General features: G+C 40.0%; 2 protein-coding genes across 4 annotated transcripts in view; one reads left to right on the top strand and one right to left on the bottom strand.

Moving 5' to 3' along the window:
• tbc1d16.S (TBC1 domain family member 16 S homeolog) overlaps positions 1-15941 on the bottom strand; it is a 38894-nt gene extending 22953 nt beyond the window's left edge. Inside the window, exon 1 of one of the 3 annotated variants that reach the window (XM_018237196.2) lies at positions 15824-15941. The gene's annotated coding sequence lies outside the window, so the exon portion shown is untranslated. 3 annotated transcript variants of the gene reach the window in all.
• The window catches only part of ccdc40.S (coiled-coil domain containing 40 S homeolog), a 33142-nt gene continuing 29783 nt past the window's right edge, over positions 15751-19109 (top strand). Inside the window, exon 1 of the mRNA XM_018238324.2 lies at positions 15751-15998. Coding sequence (XP_018093813.1) covers positions 15982-15998 — 17 coding nt within the window. The 5' untranslated portion in view covers positions 15751-15981. The remainder of the gene's footprint in view (positions 15999-19109) is intronic.

The raw sequence follows: 19109 nt of genomic DNA, 5'->3' as shown, positions 1-19109 counted from the left end.
AAACAGTTTCGCCGCGCGACAGTTTTTTTGACGCCCATAGACTTTAATGGGCGTCTGCGACATTTCGCCGGCGGCGAATTTTTGGCGAAGCGAAACGGCTCAAATTCGCCCATCCCTAGCCACAAACTGAAAGGCAAAAACACACACACACACTACTTTTTGCCAATCTACAACCACCATCATAGGAATAAAATTTCCCAATTATGTTGGGGGGGGGGAGCATAAAAAAATCTGCTATAATTGCTTCACAAAGGAAGAAGAAAGCAGAGATGTGAACTGGTCAAGATATTATTAACACTTAAGAAAAAAGTGAATATTATTCACAGAATACAAAACATACAAAGTAACATTATCATTTATTTCTTTGGACCAATTTTAAAAAATTGGTTATCTAAACTGTACTAAAAACTTTTACTACCACTGCCTAAAAAAAGAATGTTTTTCAACAGATTATAGTTTTGGTGTTGGTGTTGCACATTATATAATCCCACATACCAAATATTCCATGGGTAGATTTCACGATACAGATGTTTATACACACTAATCCATAGAGACAGAGAGGTTACCTCTTCTGTGGAAGAAGAGGGTCCTAACCCAACTTTAAACTGCTAAAAGGTGCTTGAGCCCAAGGTTTGAATACTTTTTCTACAAGTAAATGGTCCTAACTGAACTAACTATACGGTCACGGGAAAACAAGGTTATATCAAAATGCACCATGTTTCTGCACTGCAATCTATTTTTAAAAAGAGCAAACAGATTTTTCTATATTCAATTTGGAAATCTGACATGGGGCTAGACATGTTGGCAGTTCCCCAGGTGCCCTCAGTCATGTGATTTGTGCTCTGATAAACATCAGTCATTCTTTATTGCTGCACTGCAAGTTGGAGTGATGTCAACCCCCCCCCAGGCAACCCATCAACAGAATAATGGCAAGTTAACCAGAAAACAGCTCCCTGGTAGATATAACAAAAGCACTCAGTAAAAATTCAAGTCCAACTGCGGGGAGAAACAATAGCCTGTCTGAAAGCAGTTTATCTGGCTTTCTGAAAACATATTCTGAAGTGCTGGCTTTCTGAAAACTCATGACCTGGCAAAATGACCTGAGATGGCTTCCTACACACCAATATCACAACTAAAAAAAATACACTTGTTGATTCAGGAATGAAATTTTATATGGTACAGTGAATCATTTGCAGTGTAAACAGTGTAATTTAGAAATAAAAACCTTTAAAGGAGAAGGAAAGGTCTTCTAACTTGTTGGTGCCACAAAGTGATTGGCTTCTGTTTTTTTTCTTCTTTTTTCTTGTGGCTAAGCATGCGCAGTAGCGTGAAAAGCCAAACTTTGACAAAAAGTCACCTATTTCATCCTACTGTGCATGCGCCTGCCCCGGGAAAATTTGAAGATAGACGCCGGGAAGACGATTGCTCTGTGGTGCTCGCTGGAAGAATCCTGGGCCATATGCGCACTGTGTGTGCCAAACTATGCCTACCCTATGCTCTCTGTATGTGTGTCATACTCTGCCTGCCCTATGCTCCCTGTTTGTGCCACACTCTGCCTGCCCTATGCGCCTTGTGTGTGCCCTACTCTGCATGTGGGAGGTAAGCCTGCTATGGTTAGCATTTGGAATTGTTGCAAGGGGCCCCTAAGGTGTTTAATCATGTGTTGGGGGGTGCTGTATTATCCAATGGGGAGGATGCATATAGATTTACGAGTATGTTTTAATATGACTTTTTCACGAATGAAATCCCTGCAGTGAACACCAACTATTTGATATTTTGGTGTGCTACCACCATAAATGTGGACATGGTCTTAAAAGTTCTTGTGGTAACATGGATGTGGTTTCAAGTAGGTGTGGTCTAAAAACAGGGAGTAGTCAACTTCCATTATTGGCCCTCCGACATTTAGGCCAGAAAAATTCCAGCCCTCTGTACCATAGAAGTTGGACATCACTGGTTTAGAGTATTACAAAAAGACTTTAAATCAGTGACATAATCACAAGCCCCAGCCCAGGGCCCAGCGTACCTAGCAACCTATGCAGCCTGCCCTACATGCTACCACCAGAAGAGCAGAAGCATACATTTTCAGTGCTTTGTTCTTTCTGTTCTAAATGTAAAACTATAACAGTGGAGGAAGGCTTCATCACTATTGGTCTTCTGATAGCCCTCTCAAGCACATGCGAATAGCAACCAGAGACCAAGTAAAGATTTTACAGTGTTATCCTGGGCTATTCTGTATATTGATACTGGATAATGTGATAGTACTTTAGTAATGATAAAAATAACTCGGAGTCTTTAGGTCCTAAAATGGATTTACAAAACACATCAATTAATAGCTCTCCTCCAGCACAATCCTGTACTTAATCTGTTTCAAAAGAACAAACAGGTTTTTGTATTCAAGTTTGACATTTCATGTGAGGCAAGTCATCTTTCCCAAGTCCCTATAGCCTCGGACTTGTTCAGTGCTGTTGCACTGGAAGTGGTATCAACCCCACCCCCTTAACTGCAGCCAAGGTTAAGGTGAGCGAGGCCCAACGGGGCTCATACCCCAGGTACCCAAAACATTGGGAACAAACAACTTGAATAAACACGCAGGGGATATCCCCACTTGCATGTAGTCCTTGTGTGCCAATATTTTTCACCTTTCCTACCCCAGGGTCCCACACTCCCTTCTTTGGGGCCCCTGGGCAAAAGCAGATGGCAGCAGGCGAGGGAGTGACAACAGAGGCCAGGTGGGGATCGGGTCCTGAATCAGCAGCTTGAAGGAGAACTAACCCCCCCCACCAAAATCCCCCTAAAGTTGCAGGCATTGCACCCCTCCCCTCTCTGCAATGTGCTTTAGTGTAAAAATAAAAACATTTTAATGACCCTTAAATGCAGAGAAGCAAAGCGGAGCTCCCGGTCGACATGTTCTGGCTCTTCAACTCTGATTGCGCATGCGCAGTTGAAGCCGTTTCCTGGCCCATCTGCACATGCACCGGCAGGCTTCGTGTTGGTGAAGACACCCGAAGACTATAAAAAGAGCCAGAAGATATTGTGCTTCTCTGCATTTTAAATGTTTTTTTTTTTACACTAAAGCACATTGTGGAGAGGGGCAATACCTGCAAGTTTAGGAGGGCTTTTGGGGATATATACCTTGGTTATTTAACCTTTTCCTGTCCAGTGAGCTAGGCAGGTAGGAATTACCCAGTGTTGGTGATTTACTGCCGTGGTGACTTGAGAAATAATGCAGTTTGTTGCAATTATTTTGCACAGTGCTAGATACAGAGATGAGGAAATACATGAATGGCGCTGGGAGGAGAAAGGACCAGGCCAAACAGCCAACATGCAATTAGCCTTGAAATGTCACATTTATATTGTATATATGCAGTATACATATGCAGTGCTTCTTCTCGAGGCAATTTACTTTATTGCCAGTGTGGAAGCATTTTTGGGAGTCTTGTGGTTGCACAGGCTTAACATGGGAGACAAATTTCCCAGTCTCACATAACCCTTAAGGCATTGTCAGGCTTCTTCAGTTCAATCCCCCATGGAGGTCCAACCTTTAGTCCGGGCTCCGGTTAGCTTATATGATGGATAACAATATAGAACACTGCTACATGTTAAATCTGGCACACAGTAATTGTTAGAATTGATGCATTACTTTGCTGGAGGAAAAATTCTGAAAACCCCTAGTTTACAAAATAGTTAAATTAATTGTACGGCACAGATAACATCAATAGCTTTCTATGAAAAAATATGTTTGAACATGGCTTTTTTTTCCTCCAAGATCAATGCAACAAGCCATGTAGGGAACCACTGATCTCTGCATTCAAGGTCAGTTCATGGTACAAGAAAATTGTACTCCTCCCATAAGAATTAGAAATGGACTAGCACATAAAGACTACTCTGCAAGCAAATACAGTGTTTGGCTTCTCTTGTGACCATACAGATCCTAAGTCATAAAATAATACTAAGAAGAAGGAGAAGAAGAAATACAACTCTACAGCTGTTATTTTTTTTTTTGTTTCCAATAATCTTTCATTCCCTCCCCCAATGCTATCCAATTCTAAGGCTGTGGTCAGACAAGGCTCTGCTGTGAAAGCCTGACCAGTCACCTGACACAGAGAGGATTTTGGTGCAGAAATGCAGAGAATTAATCCCTGTTTGGCCATACCCTTAAGCTACTCCAGAACCAATTATATAATTAACATAGCTTTATGATATATATGAGATAAAGCGAAAAGTAGAGCTGGAGAGAAACAGTTAGGCAATGAGCCCCATCAGTGCATCAGTCACTCCTTCATTTGCCAATATATTTGTACAGAACAGGAACAAGAACTGTCCATACAAAGGCCATATAACTGTCATATCATAATGTATTATAGAGTTGTGGATAATATATTGGTAAAACGAATAGGATGTTGAATTTTACCAATACAAATGATTGATCAGTCCAATCAAGGGACCCCACCATCACATTTAAGGGTGAAATTTCAGTGGCATCCATTAATTAATAAATTAATTAAATTGATAAACTGCAATTACACTATTAAGTTCCACAATACAAGAAATAAATCTCGTCATAAATTGTGAGAGAGGGGAGAGTAATAAATCAGAAGCAACTCCTACAAACTGAAGTCAAATGCAGTGGCTCTAAAGATAGCATTGGCTTTTCATCTAAATTTGGTAAACAAAATTAACCAAACTGAAAAAAATCATTAAAGAGATAATGACATCAGAAAGTAACCTTTTTTTATTATGTATTTTAACATGGTCTTTGAATGCTATTAATAATTTTGCCAGAAAGGTATTTGCATTTATTTAGGTTGGCAAAACAGTCAGGTTAAGGAACTTCAAGTGACAAAAGCAGAACTATCAGCGAAAAACGATCAACAAAAAAGGTAACATTGTAGATTAATATTTTGAAAATAAAATGTTTAGTGTCAGTATCACTTTAAACAATGTTGGCCAATTCTAGAACAGGGTAAACCACAACTATTCTTCTTAAAGGAGAAGGAAAGCTACAAAGGCATTTTATTACCAATAGGTTAAATGCAATAGTGCAAGCTAGAATGCTATATTTATTCTGTAGAATGTTTTACCATACCTGAGTAAAAAGATCTAGAAGCTCTCTGTTTGTTTAGGATATTAGCTGCAGTATTAGCTTGGTGTGACATGACTTCCTGCCTGAGTCTCTCCCTGCTCATTCATAGCTCTTGGCTCAGATTACAGCAGAGAAGGGGGGGGGGAAGGAGCAAACTGAGCATGCTCACGCCTGGGGCAAGGAGGTTCAAGCTGAAGGCAGGAAGTCTGATACAGAAGCCCATGTGTACACAATAGAAGGAAAGAAATGCAGTATTTCTTTTCTCAGAGCAGCACTACTTTGAGGGTTTACTGGTATATTTAGATGGACCTTTCTGATAAGGCTTTCTTAGTTTTAACCTTCCCTTCTCAATTAAGGGACATACATACATACAATACATGAAAAAGAAGGAATTCTATAATTCCACTGGATTATTACAATGATCAATTCCTAGATATGTATACAGGTATGTTATCCAGAAACCCATTATCCAGAAAGTTACAAATTACAGAAAGGCTGTCTACCATAGACTCCTTTTATCCAAACGATACAAGTTTTTAAAAATGATTTTCTTTTTCTCTGTAATAATAAAACAGTACCTTGTACTTGATCCAAACTAATATATAATTAATCCTTATTGGAAGCCTATTGGGTTTATTTAATGTTTACATGATTTTCTAGTAGACTTGAGGAATGAAGATCCAAATTATGGAAAGAGCCGTTATCTGGAATGGCCAAGGTCCAAAGCATTCTGGATAACAGATCCCATTCCTGTACTGTAAGATGCTGAAATCTTATGATTGGACTTAATAAAAATGTTTGTTTCCATAGAATATTTGACTGTTTCACATATCAGCAGCACACAGGATATGAAAGATATGTGTCCATAAAAACCTTTTGCTTTATGCACCAATATACTCTCATTGTATGTACCTTCATAGTACTAAGGTTAAAGGACTTAGTTGGGACAATTAGTGTCATACTTGAAAAAAGGCCAGTGATTCCCAAATAATCATGTGGACTCACAATAAAGTACAAAAAAAGCAGTTATTCTGCTTCATATAAGGATATACTCTGTGAATATCAAAGCTAATACCTGGACACTGCATAGCCTTTGCAATTTATTGTTACTTCTATACTTGATAACTGACTTATTGCCATGTTAAAATAATACAGAACCTTAGTGATAACATGCCTGGTGCTATTTAACGGATGCAAACAGCCACATATGTACAAGGAAATGCACTAATCCATGCCAGCACACAATATCCTTTTTAGCTTTAGTCAAAATGATTCCCTATTATTAAAAAAAATAATAAAATTATTATATGCACTATAACAATTCCCACTGGGCGTCTGTGAGCCAACATCCGCAAAGACGCCATAATTAGCATTTTTTTTTTTTTTTTTTGCATTTTTCAGCAGAAACGTGAATACGCCAAGGAAACACCATATTATTGAGCTCTATGGGATCCTCAGGTTTGGAAATGCACTTTGCTTAAATACGCAACATATTTTCAATATGGCGGGCAAACTCTCATGAGATGAATCGCACATATACAGATTTGCGGCTTGGTCTACTGGGGACGTATTATTGACGATCAGTCCGCTACATTTTGCATGTAAATCAATTCGCCGCTTGCCATTTTTTCACAAAGGTTTAATCAAATACTTCCGAGCAGCATTGTGGGGAACGAGAAAAACCAGAAATGCATGTTTGGAAAAGAAAACTACAGACTGAAAAATGCACATCATCATCGCATGTGATTTAATTGGCGGAACAAACGGGGGCAGAAAGCAGGGAATTTGCTTCCATGATAACAATGCAGTCTGTCAAAAAAAGAGCAAATTTCTATTGTGACCATGAATGGATTCTGGTAGCCAAAGTGACATGACTATGATGTTGCTGCTGAAGCCATGCTATATTGTGTCAAAACTCCCGTTTAAAACTAGAGCAGGGCAGCAGATCTGTTTGGTTCATACATGCTGTTTATGGCCAATGGTTCATCAGGTCAGCCTGATGAACAACAATCACTACCTTATACTACTCACAGTAGCTACACTTAAGAGTAATAGAAAACTATCCAAAGCATAAATATGGGGGGGTTGTGGATGCACACCTGAGGCCAATTTCAAAAAGTATAAAGCCCTGTCTAAGTAATTCAAGTAAATATGCCAGTGCATGTAATTTTGAAACAGGGTTTTTTTGTTACAAAGTTATGATCATAATATTGATAAGCCACCATACCACGTCAAGGTATGTTAGTGGTACTTTCCCTTACCACTAACATACACACCTTCACATTTTACTTACACATGTATACACACTATTGTGCAACTGCACATATCACTCTACTTTGTCTTTAATTACAACACCTGACTTCTACTTTTCTAAAATGGGTGTTGGTTAAGGCAGTCTCTCCCACTTAAAAGCCGCTTAGCAGTTGGCGGGGGAAGATTTAGCACAGAGTTTGAAACCAAAGCACAGGAGATGTTTACATAAAGAATTGCTACTACAGAGAGGTAATGTTCCTTTTTTACTATGACTAAAGATAAATAAGTTAGGGACCACCATGTGGGGTTTTACCTTGACGTGGTATGGTGGCTTATCAATATTATGATCATAACTTTGTAACAAAAAAACCCTGTTTCAAAATTACATGCACTTGCATATTTACTTGAATCATTTAGACAGGGCTTTAAACTTTTTGAAATTGGCCTTAGGTGTGCATCCACAATCTCCCCTAGTTTTGTATTTGCCAGGAGCTTTGGCTAAGCTCATGTGGTTATTGCACACTCATACCCACCCCTTTTTACTTTTGGTGGTCCCCCTCACTTGTTGTGCCTTGGTTTGTGCAATCTGTCTCCCTTAAAAGCCATAGATGCTAGCGGCATGGGAGGATCTAGCCGTGAAAAAACCAACGTCCCATTAGACACTTCTCTATGTACACACACTTATTGTGTCCTTTATTTATTTCTCTTTTACACCCTTTCATTCTATGCTTACTTTCATACATACTCCCAAATACACATACACTTTCCCTAACATACACACCTTCACATTTCACTTACACATGTATACACACTATTGTGCAACTGCACATATCACTCTACTTTGTCTTTAATTACAACACCTGACTTCTAATTTTCTAAAATGGGCGTTGGTTAAGGCAGTCTCTCCCACTTAAAAGCCGCTTAGCAGTTGGCGGGGGAAGATTTAGCACAGAGTTTGAAACCAAAGCACAGGAGATGTTTACATAAAGAATTGCTACTACAGAGAGGTAATGTTCCTTTTTTACTATGACTAAAGATAAATAAGTTAGGGACCACCATGTGGGGTTTTACCTTGACGTGGTATGGTGACTTATCAATATTATGATCATAACTTTGTAACAAAAAAACCCTGTTTCAAAATTACATGCACTTGCATATTTACTTGAATCATTTAGACAGGGCTTTAAACTTTTTGAAATTGGCCTTAGGTGTGCATCCACAATCTCCCCTAACTATCCAAAGCACTTTTGAAGCAATCGCCATGACTTCCCCTGGATCCGTCACTGTATAAAACACAGAGAACAGTGCTGTGTGCCGCAGTCCTTTATTGACAAAATCCATGTGGCATCATTTTAGATGAAAATTAATTTGTAGAACAATAATGATTTTGGGTTATGGTTTCCATTAAATCCTTGTGGCAGACAGCACCACAAAATGCACAATAAATATCTCGGTGACATTCACAAACCATCTGTTTTATCAGTGACAGTATCACAATAAGTACCAGTGACTGCCAACTTTTATCTGTCAGTTGATATGTGCACAGCTTTCTTTGCCAAATGTTACATGCCAAAAGATATATCCTTATTAACAAATCTAATGACACAGTCACTCTGCAAAGTATTCTGGTGTGAAAGTGTAAGTTGATCACACTCCTGGATACTGTTCTAATGGCTCAACCAGTAGCCCATATATATTTGGGTTTGTCTGTAACCTTAGAAATAAAAATTTGTCTAAAGAACTCACCACATACAAAAGGCGGCACAGGTGCACTGTCCTGAGCCTTCAGCTAGTGGAACAGAAACAAACGTATATACGAGAGCACTCAATGAGCAACCCCTCCAGGCAGGCTTGTAAAAAGTCAAGTACATTTACTAAATAACCAAGAACAGGAGTAGACTTAGGTCATGGCCACACGCAGCTGTAGGCTCCGCTGCTCTCAGCCTGCATATTTTTGCAAGATGATCCACTCTGTGTCACTGCTTCTTTCACCTAAACTGCTTCTGCTTGCATGTCGTCACACAAAGTGGAGCGGAGGTTGGCCTAAATATGCCTCCTTTCAAATATCTGGGCTGACCACCACTTCCGCCCTGCGTGAGTGCATGCAGGTGGAACTGCAAAAATACGCAGGCTGAGAGCAGTGGATTCTCCAGCTCTGTGTGCCCATGGCTCCAGTCATGACTCTTAAGAGCCTATGGTGCAGAGAACACAAAACACAAGCATGCCTAGAGAAAGGCCTAGAGCAGGGGTCCCCAACCTTTTTTCACCCGTGAGCAACATTCAGATGTAAAAAGAGTTGGGGAGCAACACAAGCATGAAAAATGTTCCTAGGTGGTGCCATATAAGGGTTGTGATTGACTATTGGTAGCCCCTATGTGGAATGGCAACCTACAGAAGCCTCTGTTTGGCAGTACACCTGGTTTTTATGCAACTAAAACTTGCCTCCAAGCCTGGAATTCAAAAATAAGCACCTGCTTTGAGGCCACTGGGAGCAACATCCAAGGGGTTGGAGAGCAACATGTTGCTCACGAGCTACTGGTTGGGGATCACTGGCCTAGAGAAAGGCCACTTGAGTATCTGCTCACATACATACATTTCTACTCGTCTATGATGTAGCCAGGTCTGACAGCACATCAGTACTATTTCATGTAGTCTCTTCTCATTAGCGGTTCTGCATCTTCCAAACAGATGCTAATGCTTGGGAGAAACTGTGGCTCCTTACATCCATTGGGTATTAAAGCAACTCTGCCCAGCAGTATATATATATATATATATATATATATATAAATTGTTGGATCACAAGTGTTGCATAATACATTCAGGGACTGGCTGCTGAAGCTTTGGATCGATCACACAAAATGTTAACCCGAATTAATACACAGGCATGCTCAGACACAAAGATTATATATTTCAGTGACAAATAGAACAAAATGATAACCATGTGCTTTGCCAGCATTATATGCAAGCCTATATTTGGGATACAAGCTAAAGTAAATGCTTATGTGCTGTAAAATATGTGTAAAAATATATGGTCTGACCTGCTAAATCAAACTGCCAAGTCTGGTGCTTCCTAACTGATACAGTAGTTGCTAATATTCCACAGATGCTGCTGAGAAATGTATCAACAAATGTAGTAAATTGTAACAGTTCAGAATCTGCACCTGGATTGAGCGTCTAGACCGAAAAACCAGAGACAAAAACACAAAATTGCATTAGATTTAATTTTAGAAAACGGTAAACATTTAAAAATGGAAAGAAATTCTAAAACAATCTGAAGTCAACTGAACAGAAAAAAAAGTGTTTGGAAGTTGAACCACCCATTTAAAGGTGTACACTTTTAATATGTTATAGAATGGCTAACTGTTTTTTACATTTGAATTATGTGCTTTTTTCTTCTGGCTTTCCAGCTTTCCCATTAGAGATCACTGCCTCCCATCTAAAAAAACATGCATGTTCCATAAGGCTACATCCATATAGTTATTGCTACTTTTTATTACTCAGCTTTCTATTCAGATCCTCTCCTATTCATATTCCAGTCCGCAAATCAATGCATGGTTACTAGAATAATTTGGACTACCTACACCTTTCGTATTTGTTGCAAGTGTGGTGTTGAGGACAGTTAATGCTTTTATCTCCGTCAAGACAGCAACTGCTACAAGTCAAAATAATTTTTCAACAAACAGGAGAGCAGACTTTGGGAACAGATTCACCAATTTGCATCACATGGGGATGAACTAGAAAAATATCATCTCCATGCCATTTACACTTTCCGTGTCCTTCAACTAACATTACACAGAACTACATAAATGTGCATGTACCAAAGCTGATATAAATTGACATGATATTTAGTGAATACCTTCTACAACCCTGAGAATGGACGAGGCAGTTTCATTTAGCACTGCCCCTTATTGAAAACCTAAACATATCATTTGAGACATAGAAGGTATTTGCTATTAATATTTTATTGTTTCTTGCATTACTGAAAAGCTGAGCAAGCAGAATTGACATCGTTTTAAAAGACAAACACTTTTCTCCTGTACCCTATTATCTTTTCACTAGGCAATTTTTCTTAATGCACGCAAGCAGCATGTCTAACACATGTATAGATGTATATTTTTTATGAAGTATCATGGGCTATAGTATATAACAGTGATCTCCAACCAGTGGCTAGCGAGCCACATATTGATCAACAACCCATTGGATGTTGCTCCCAGTGACCTCAAAGCAGGTGCATATTTTTCAATTCCTGGCTTGGGGGCAAGTTTTGGTTGCACAAAAACCAGGCTTACAGCCAACCAGTGTCTCCTGAATGGTACCTGTCCATATAGGGGCTACTAAATAGCCAATCAGTGCCCTTATTTGTCCATGCTTGCGTTGCTCTCCCACTCTTTTTACATTTCAGCGTTGCTCATGGGTAACAAAGGTTAGGGACCCCTGCTACATAGTGTAATCAGTCCTGCACCAACATCAGGGTTTCTGCAGAGTGGAAAGTTGTCCACAAATATTGAAGTTCTGAAGGGTATATATTCCAATTAAAAAGCAAAATATGATGGTACTTTATAAATGTAAGTAGTATAGTAAGTTAGCTTAGTGAAGGGGAGCCGTCTGAGAGTCAGCAATCATTTTCTTGTTAAAAAAGGACAGTAAAACAAATAAAAATAATTGATAGTTTTCTTATCTCTGAAATAGGATGTAAAATTCCACTACCTCCAAATACATTAAAATGCTCTGGTACAATTACTATTGCTGTACCCAAACTCTCCACATGTGCCAACACAACACACTCTGATGGAGTCTATAAGTTATGGTAGTTTATGAACATAGTGCTGTGAGCTTTAAGAGGTAGTTTGATTAACTTTTAATGAATATCTACTTAAGTGTGAATGTTCTCCTTGCCTAAATGTAACAAATTATTTTTAATAAAATAGGAGATAAGTAAAAAAATATGTGGTGAATTTTCTCATGGTGTTAAGTCTCCTTGACTATTCACCAGTATTTTGTCTCAATACAATTGTAGTCAAGTAAATTTAGGTGAGAAGCGCTTAAAGGAACAGTAACACCAAACAACGAAAGCATTTTAAAGTAATTCCAATATAATGTACTTCTACCCTGCCTTGGTATTTGCTTCAAAAACACTATTATAGTTTATATAAATAATCTGTTGTGTAACCATGGGGGCAGCCATTCATAGCTGAAAAGGGAGAAGGAGAAAAGGCACAGGATACACAGCTGATAACAGATACGCTCTATAGTATACAATGGGATTCTGCACAGTTTATTGGTTTTCAAATGTGTATCCTGCGTTTGAATGGCAGTCCCCATAGCTAGACGGCAACTTGTTTAATGTTTTAGTTAGAATACTCCTTTTGAAATACAGGTTTGCTATGGAAACTCTACTGCGACAAGATGCCTTTCAGGCAAATTTCTTGCATGAGCCACTGTACAAACAGGTTAGGTTTTACAGTGCAATAGAATAAGGTTACAAGTGTGCAGTGCTTAAACCACCCAATCCAATTAACTGCTGGCTGAAATATCCACAGTTGAAGGGACATGGGTTGGAAATTCCAGTTTTGCAGAGTTAAGTGTAATTACAAGAAGATTAATACTGGTCTTGTTAGCATGGAGCCTGACCTTTACATAAGGCAGAAATAAACTCCTATTTCCTATTAAGAAGGAGTGTTCAGCAGGATCTGCAGTTTCCTTCTCACGTGGCTCACATATTTGTCGTTATCTGGCTCTCTCCCAGCAGCATCTGACTAAAGCCCATAGAAAGCTATCCAGTGCTGATAAGAAGGGATAGCAAGGCATGGGAGTGCAGGTTTACTCCTACTTATTAAATACTACAATATTGAATTTTGATGGAACAAGGGAGTTTATGTTTACAGAATAAATACCATCATACTTTATTTACCACCATTAAGTTAAGCAGCATTTTACATTAGTTTATAACAAATGGACCTTACACTAGTTTAACAAGGGTTACAGTACACATTGGACTGAGGGGGGGGGGGTCTGAGCCCACCTCCCAGTTTTGATTTTCTAGTAGCCAAGTTATGGTAAGATCCGTTATCGGGAAAGCCGCAGGTCCCAAACATTCTCGATAACCAGTCCCATACCTGTATATGAATATATAGCCATTAACCTAGTTATGGGGTGACTAAACTTTCCTAAATGGTCATTATTCTCCACATATGTGAACAAAACAGACTCGACTTTATGCTAAAAATCTTTGCAATCTAACTGCTGTAACCCCTTCCATCGGGCATAAGGGAAAACCTACTACCGTCTAGCAGCCATTGTTACAGAAACCTGCTCTTTTAGCGGCCAATGGGTTAAGGGAACATGCCAAGGAAGCTTGGCCAGTCAGCAGACAAATAGTTAAGGTGGCCATATACAGGCCGATTTCTTCATTTGAAAGAACTGATTTTAAACAATCTGATAAAATTCCCCTTTATTTTTATGATGATGGGGTGCAAATGATAGAATTACTCAGTCAAAAATGTAATAACAACCGTACAGATTTTAATATTTTCAGCGCAAAACTATGAAATCAGTCAGTGAATGAGACAATCATTAGTAAACGAGGAAATGAAAAAGGGAATGATAGCCATCAGATAGTATACACGAGTTCTTGCAGCTAACACGACAAAGTTACGCCCAAAGTCTTCTTCACATATTGATGGGTGAATAGCTTGTTCAAACAATAGCTCAATCGATATGTTTGTTCACAGATGACGACAAAATCCTCCTGCGTATGGCCACCTTTAGGGTAAGGGCACACCTGGCGATTCGGGAGATTGTTGCCTGGCGACTAATCGCCTCTTCTTTGAGGTGACTAATATCCCCGACCGGCTTTAATGAAAAATCGCCTGCAGCATGGCACATGCGGCGCTTCGTATTCTAAAATAGCCTGAAGTTGCCTCACAAGGAAACTTCGGTCGACAGGGGGAGCCATTTGGGTAGATTAGTTGCCGCCAGGCGACTAAATCTCCCCCCGAATCACCAGGTGTGCCCTTACCCTTAAGGAAGCCGAAGTGTGAAGGGAAATTTACCCTTCAAGAAGAAAAAGGGCCAAGAGAACCCTACTATCCTATCAACAAATAGTTACAGGAACCTTCCTCTACAGTAGCCAAGAAGATAGATCGATAGATGAGTACAATTAGCAATCAAGGAAAGCTGCCCTTCCATCAGGCACAGGGGTTAAAGGAAACATGTTCTCAGCTAGTCTAGCAGCCAAAGAATTGATACATATGTCCTTCCAGTAGCCAAGGGGAAGCTGCTCATTCAGGAGACAAAAGGTTAAGGAAACCAGATATCTGACAAAGGGTAAGAGAACGTGTCCTTATTGAAGCCATATGGTAAGTGAAACCTGCAGCCTAACCCGAGGAGGGTTGCCCCTATGAAACGCAGAGATGAGTGGCAATGTCGCCAAAAGAGCGGAACTCACCCAGATATGCCCACCTTGAGGTGGGCAATATCGGGCTGATCCGATCGTGGGCCCTAGGGCCCAATGATCGGATCCTAACGATGGCTAACGGGGGGTCGGATCGCGGGACCGCATCAACGAACAGATCCAGCCGCGATCCAACGGGATTTTTAGTCCCGTCCGATCGACATCTGCCCGACTTTCGGCCAAATATCGTTCGAGGAAGCCCGACGGAGGGCCCCATATATAAATACTAGGTCTGTCGGCAGCTTTTATCGTCTTGTGTATGGCCACCTTTAGAGGCAGATGTTAGATTTGTGAATGCATATTAGCTGGAGGGCCGCATGTCTGACTTCCCCAGCCGAGATAGACTGCAGGGATGGGATTCCTGGATAGACAGAAAAAAAGTCGTCGTAAAGACTAACAACCCCGACTATAGCAACTAGGAGTTAGTGCGCAGTAAAGGCAGGGCCTATATGAAAAAAATAGAGGTTCTAGGGGGATCTGAGAGTTACAGTTCATCCTCACATGGAGGACTACACGTTACAGCCGAGCCTCGAGCATCAGTGCATGATAACAACCAGTCAAGGACAATCGCCTCTTCCCCCTTTCTTTGTACAGGGTCCTACCTGCCTTCAGCTCATCTGCCCTTTGTGCAGCGCTCCCAACTTCTCTCCCCCATGACCACACAGCTCACTGTCCCGAGTCCCGACCCTTCTGTGCCAGGCGTACGCTGGAGCCAGAGAGTTGGGCGGGGCTTTTCCGTGTAACCCCTAAAACGCCAGCGTTCACTGCCCGCAATTACCAGTCTAACCGCGAAGGCTTTCACCATGAATTCACGTAGCACTGCGTACACATTGCATTCCCACGCCTACATTACTAGCCATCGCTTAATGAAAATCTAGTTACTATCCCGGAACTTAGCCTGTCAATTATAAACAGCAAACCTCAGAGGGCGTCAACAATAAGTCCCATGGGATATTACCACTGCCCACAGTAGGGGTGAACAATAATACTCCACACCTATGTCCTTTCTTCAGATTTCCATATTTTCTACGCACCTATTCAGTTCCATTCCACGAAAAGTTCTGCTCCATAGCTGTAGCACATAATGGAATCCTCGTTTCACTGTAAGCCCACCCCCATCTCACCCTGGACTATTGGTACGCTCCATCAAAGCAGCTTTTCCGGAAGTTGATAGTGTCTCTTAGCAACAACAATGTCTGCAAACTGGAGGTAAGCTGCAGCTCTTTCTGGGAATGATGAAGCCTTCGAGACTTGGGTGTCCCTTTCCTTACGTTTGGTGGAAACTTGTCTTCCATTAAGTGGGCGAACCCTGACTTTTCGTGGGTTATTAGCGAGTGGGAGTTCATTGTTGAGATGCTTTAAGGGTCTGTAGCCAGGGGAGCTAGCAAAAGGTGCCCTGAACTCTGCATCAGTAGGGCATAGGGTTGCCACCTTTTCTGGAAAAAAATACTGCCCTTCCTATATAGTTATCTTTTTTCCCTATTTATAACATTGGGATAAGCCATCATTTTTACTGGCCAGGCTGGTGAAATACCAGCCAGGTGGCAACCCTAGTAGGGCAGTGATCATTGCTTACTAAAAAAAAAAAAAGCAATGCGGAATTACTATGTAATATTTAAGAGACGATCGAAAACCTAATTTTTGCATAATGAAGATGATAATATTCTAAGCAGCTTCACCGTATAGATTTATTAGTAGTTTTCATGATTTTAGGTTATTAATTTATGTTTTCTCTCCTAACTCCAGTAACAATGCAGCAAAAGACAATTCCCATCTATCCCCCATATGTAATAAAAGGCACTAAGTTTGCCCAGGAGCAGTAACCCATAGCAACCTATACGATGTTTGCTTTTAAACAAGGGACCAGTAAATCCTAACTACTGATTGGTTGCTATGGGTTACTGCTCCTGGGCAAACTTAGTGCCTTTTATTACATAACCCCTTAAATCTGTGAATAAGATGGCTTTTGGTACTGGAGTCAGAACAAGCAGTACAGGGAATATAAACAGTCAAGGGCTGTTTTCCATAGCAGTTACATTCACATAAAGACAATTTTAAATTTTTTAATGTATGTTGTAAAGTTTCATAGAATTACGTATTCTTTAATTATGAAAATTTTGGAAGGAGTCATAGCTATATTTGGGTCTGGTGCTGCCCTACCCAACAGACCTCCATCCATGCCCTCCCCTTACTTATCAGTGCATGCACAGCACAGTCTATTCATACACTGATTGAGGTAGAGGTGTACCCCTCCTCAGCTCTGCCACTGGATGTAGCTGCAATTTCACTCTGCAGTGTTTAGTAAGACACTTTAATAGCAAAATAGGTCCATGCATGGCTTTCACTAAGGATGTTGCTGCTGACATTCAGTAGCAGTGTCTTGTTTCATACTGATGATGAGCGACTTCCCTTTGCATTTGATCACTTGGTAAAACTGTTCATTGTTATCTTGAATAGTCAGACATTTTTTCGGAGGAAACAACCAAAGGTTAATCTCATTAGGAAATATACTTTTCAATCTCTGAAGAGATTAAAGGAGTAATTTACGCAAATTTAGGTGACATTCGCAGCCAGACCATGGTTGCGAATGCTTTTTGAAAGAGCACTAAAAGGTGAGATTTTAAGCGCCTCTGTGCTCTAACTATTGTGATCAGGGTCATACTAATTGACCCCTTATAACTTCTGTAACTATGTACTAAAGTTAAGTATTCTTACAATAATTACCTCAGACTCAGTTAATAATATAGTGAATAAAGTACCTCCTTTTGTAAATTATAAGGATATTAGAAGTTACCAAAGAGTTTCATGACCATATAAAAACATGAGGCAGAAGGCCGAGTGATTTTATACAGGTCATGGAACTCCGAGGTAACTTCTAATAGCCTCATATTTTGCAACAGGGGGTACTTTATTTATTATAATACACAAGTTTCAGTGAGTGTGAAACAAAAACGAAAGAGAACAAGAGAGCACTCAAAGACCCGTTGATGTATATCCGCTGTGCTGCTACGTGAGAAACGCTCCCGATGCATGCAGCCTCCAACAGATTCTTGCAAACACGGATCACCTCACCAGCAAATTTAAAACATCCATTTATTTGAAAATCATTAAAATGTGAAAACAGAGCATAATGAGCTTGATGGCTTTGACGCGTTTCAAGCTCATTATGCTCTGTTTTCACATTTTAATGATTTTCAAATAAATGGATGTTTTAAATTTGCTGGTGATCCGTGTTTGCAAGAATCTGTTACAAGTTTCAGTGAGTGATGTGACAAAAATGACATCACTACTCACCATTTATAACTGATGATAGTCACTGTTTATAAGGATATCATTTAGAAGATATTCATGGCTTTTGTGTATTATAATTAATAGAACATCTTTGCTACAAGCTTTGAGAGCAACGCTGTCCCAAAATGATATATTGCCCATTTTGTGGTATAATGACATTTGCTGCCATTCTCACCTTTTTTGGATTTAATTACCTAAAAAAAGGTATTTAAGGTTTTGGTGAACATATGTTCTGAAGTTTTCAGCTTGTCAGGGAGGTTGCATGAATACACTGGGTTGTACTTTTGCAGATCAGCTAGTTGTCGAAATGAAACTGAGGTAGACAAATATGCATCTCAGGCTTTCCTCTGTAATCACCATATACTATACCCCAGTGGTCCCCAACCAGTAGCTCGTGAGCAACATGTTGCTCTCTGACTTCTTGGATGTTGCTCCCAGTGGCCTCAAATCCTTACTTATTTTTGAATTTCAGGCTCAGAGGCAATTTTAGGTTGAATAAAAACTAGGTGTACTGCCCATGAAGCCCATGTAGACTGCCAGTCTTCATGGAGGCTACTAAATGATCAATCACAGCACTTATTTGGTACCTCCAGGAACATTTTTCATGCTTGTGTTGCTCCCCAGCTTCTTTTACATCTGAATGTTGCTCACAGGTAGAAAAGGTTGGAGATCCCTGCTATACCCTAATACCTTTATTATTGGTGGGAAAATGTTTTAAGGTGATGTAAGTTGTTTGTGCGTTTCTGTAACAAGTAGTTCTTAAATCACAGAATATACAGTCTGTTCATACACTGTGGACTTATCTACTAACTATAAATAGTCCCCAGCCCCCCACAGAGTCCATGTTAGTCGTTTTTTTTTCAAAGTCTTTTTCAAAGTCGGTAAGACCCAGCCCGAATCTGCTCTAATAGCATGGGAGAGGTGTAGGCCCCTAATTATTAATACTGATTTATTTTTTCCCCTGCTGGCTTAGTTTTTTTATAACACGCCTGACACTTATTTTGGGGGACACTAAGTAATTACTAACAA

The sequence above is a fragment of the Xenopus laevis genome, chromosome 9_10S, assembly GCF_017654675.1.
Source record: "Xenopus laevis strain J_2021 chromosome 9_10S, Xenopus_laevis_v10.1, whole genome shotgun sequence".
Taxonomy (NCBI): domain Eukaryota; kingdom Metazoa; phylum Chordata; class Amphibia; order Anura; family Pipidae; genus Xenopus; species Xenopus laevis.
This window is presented reverse-complemented; position numbering and strand designations above follow the sequence as displayed.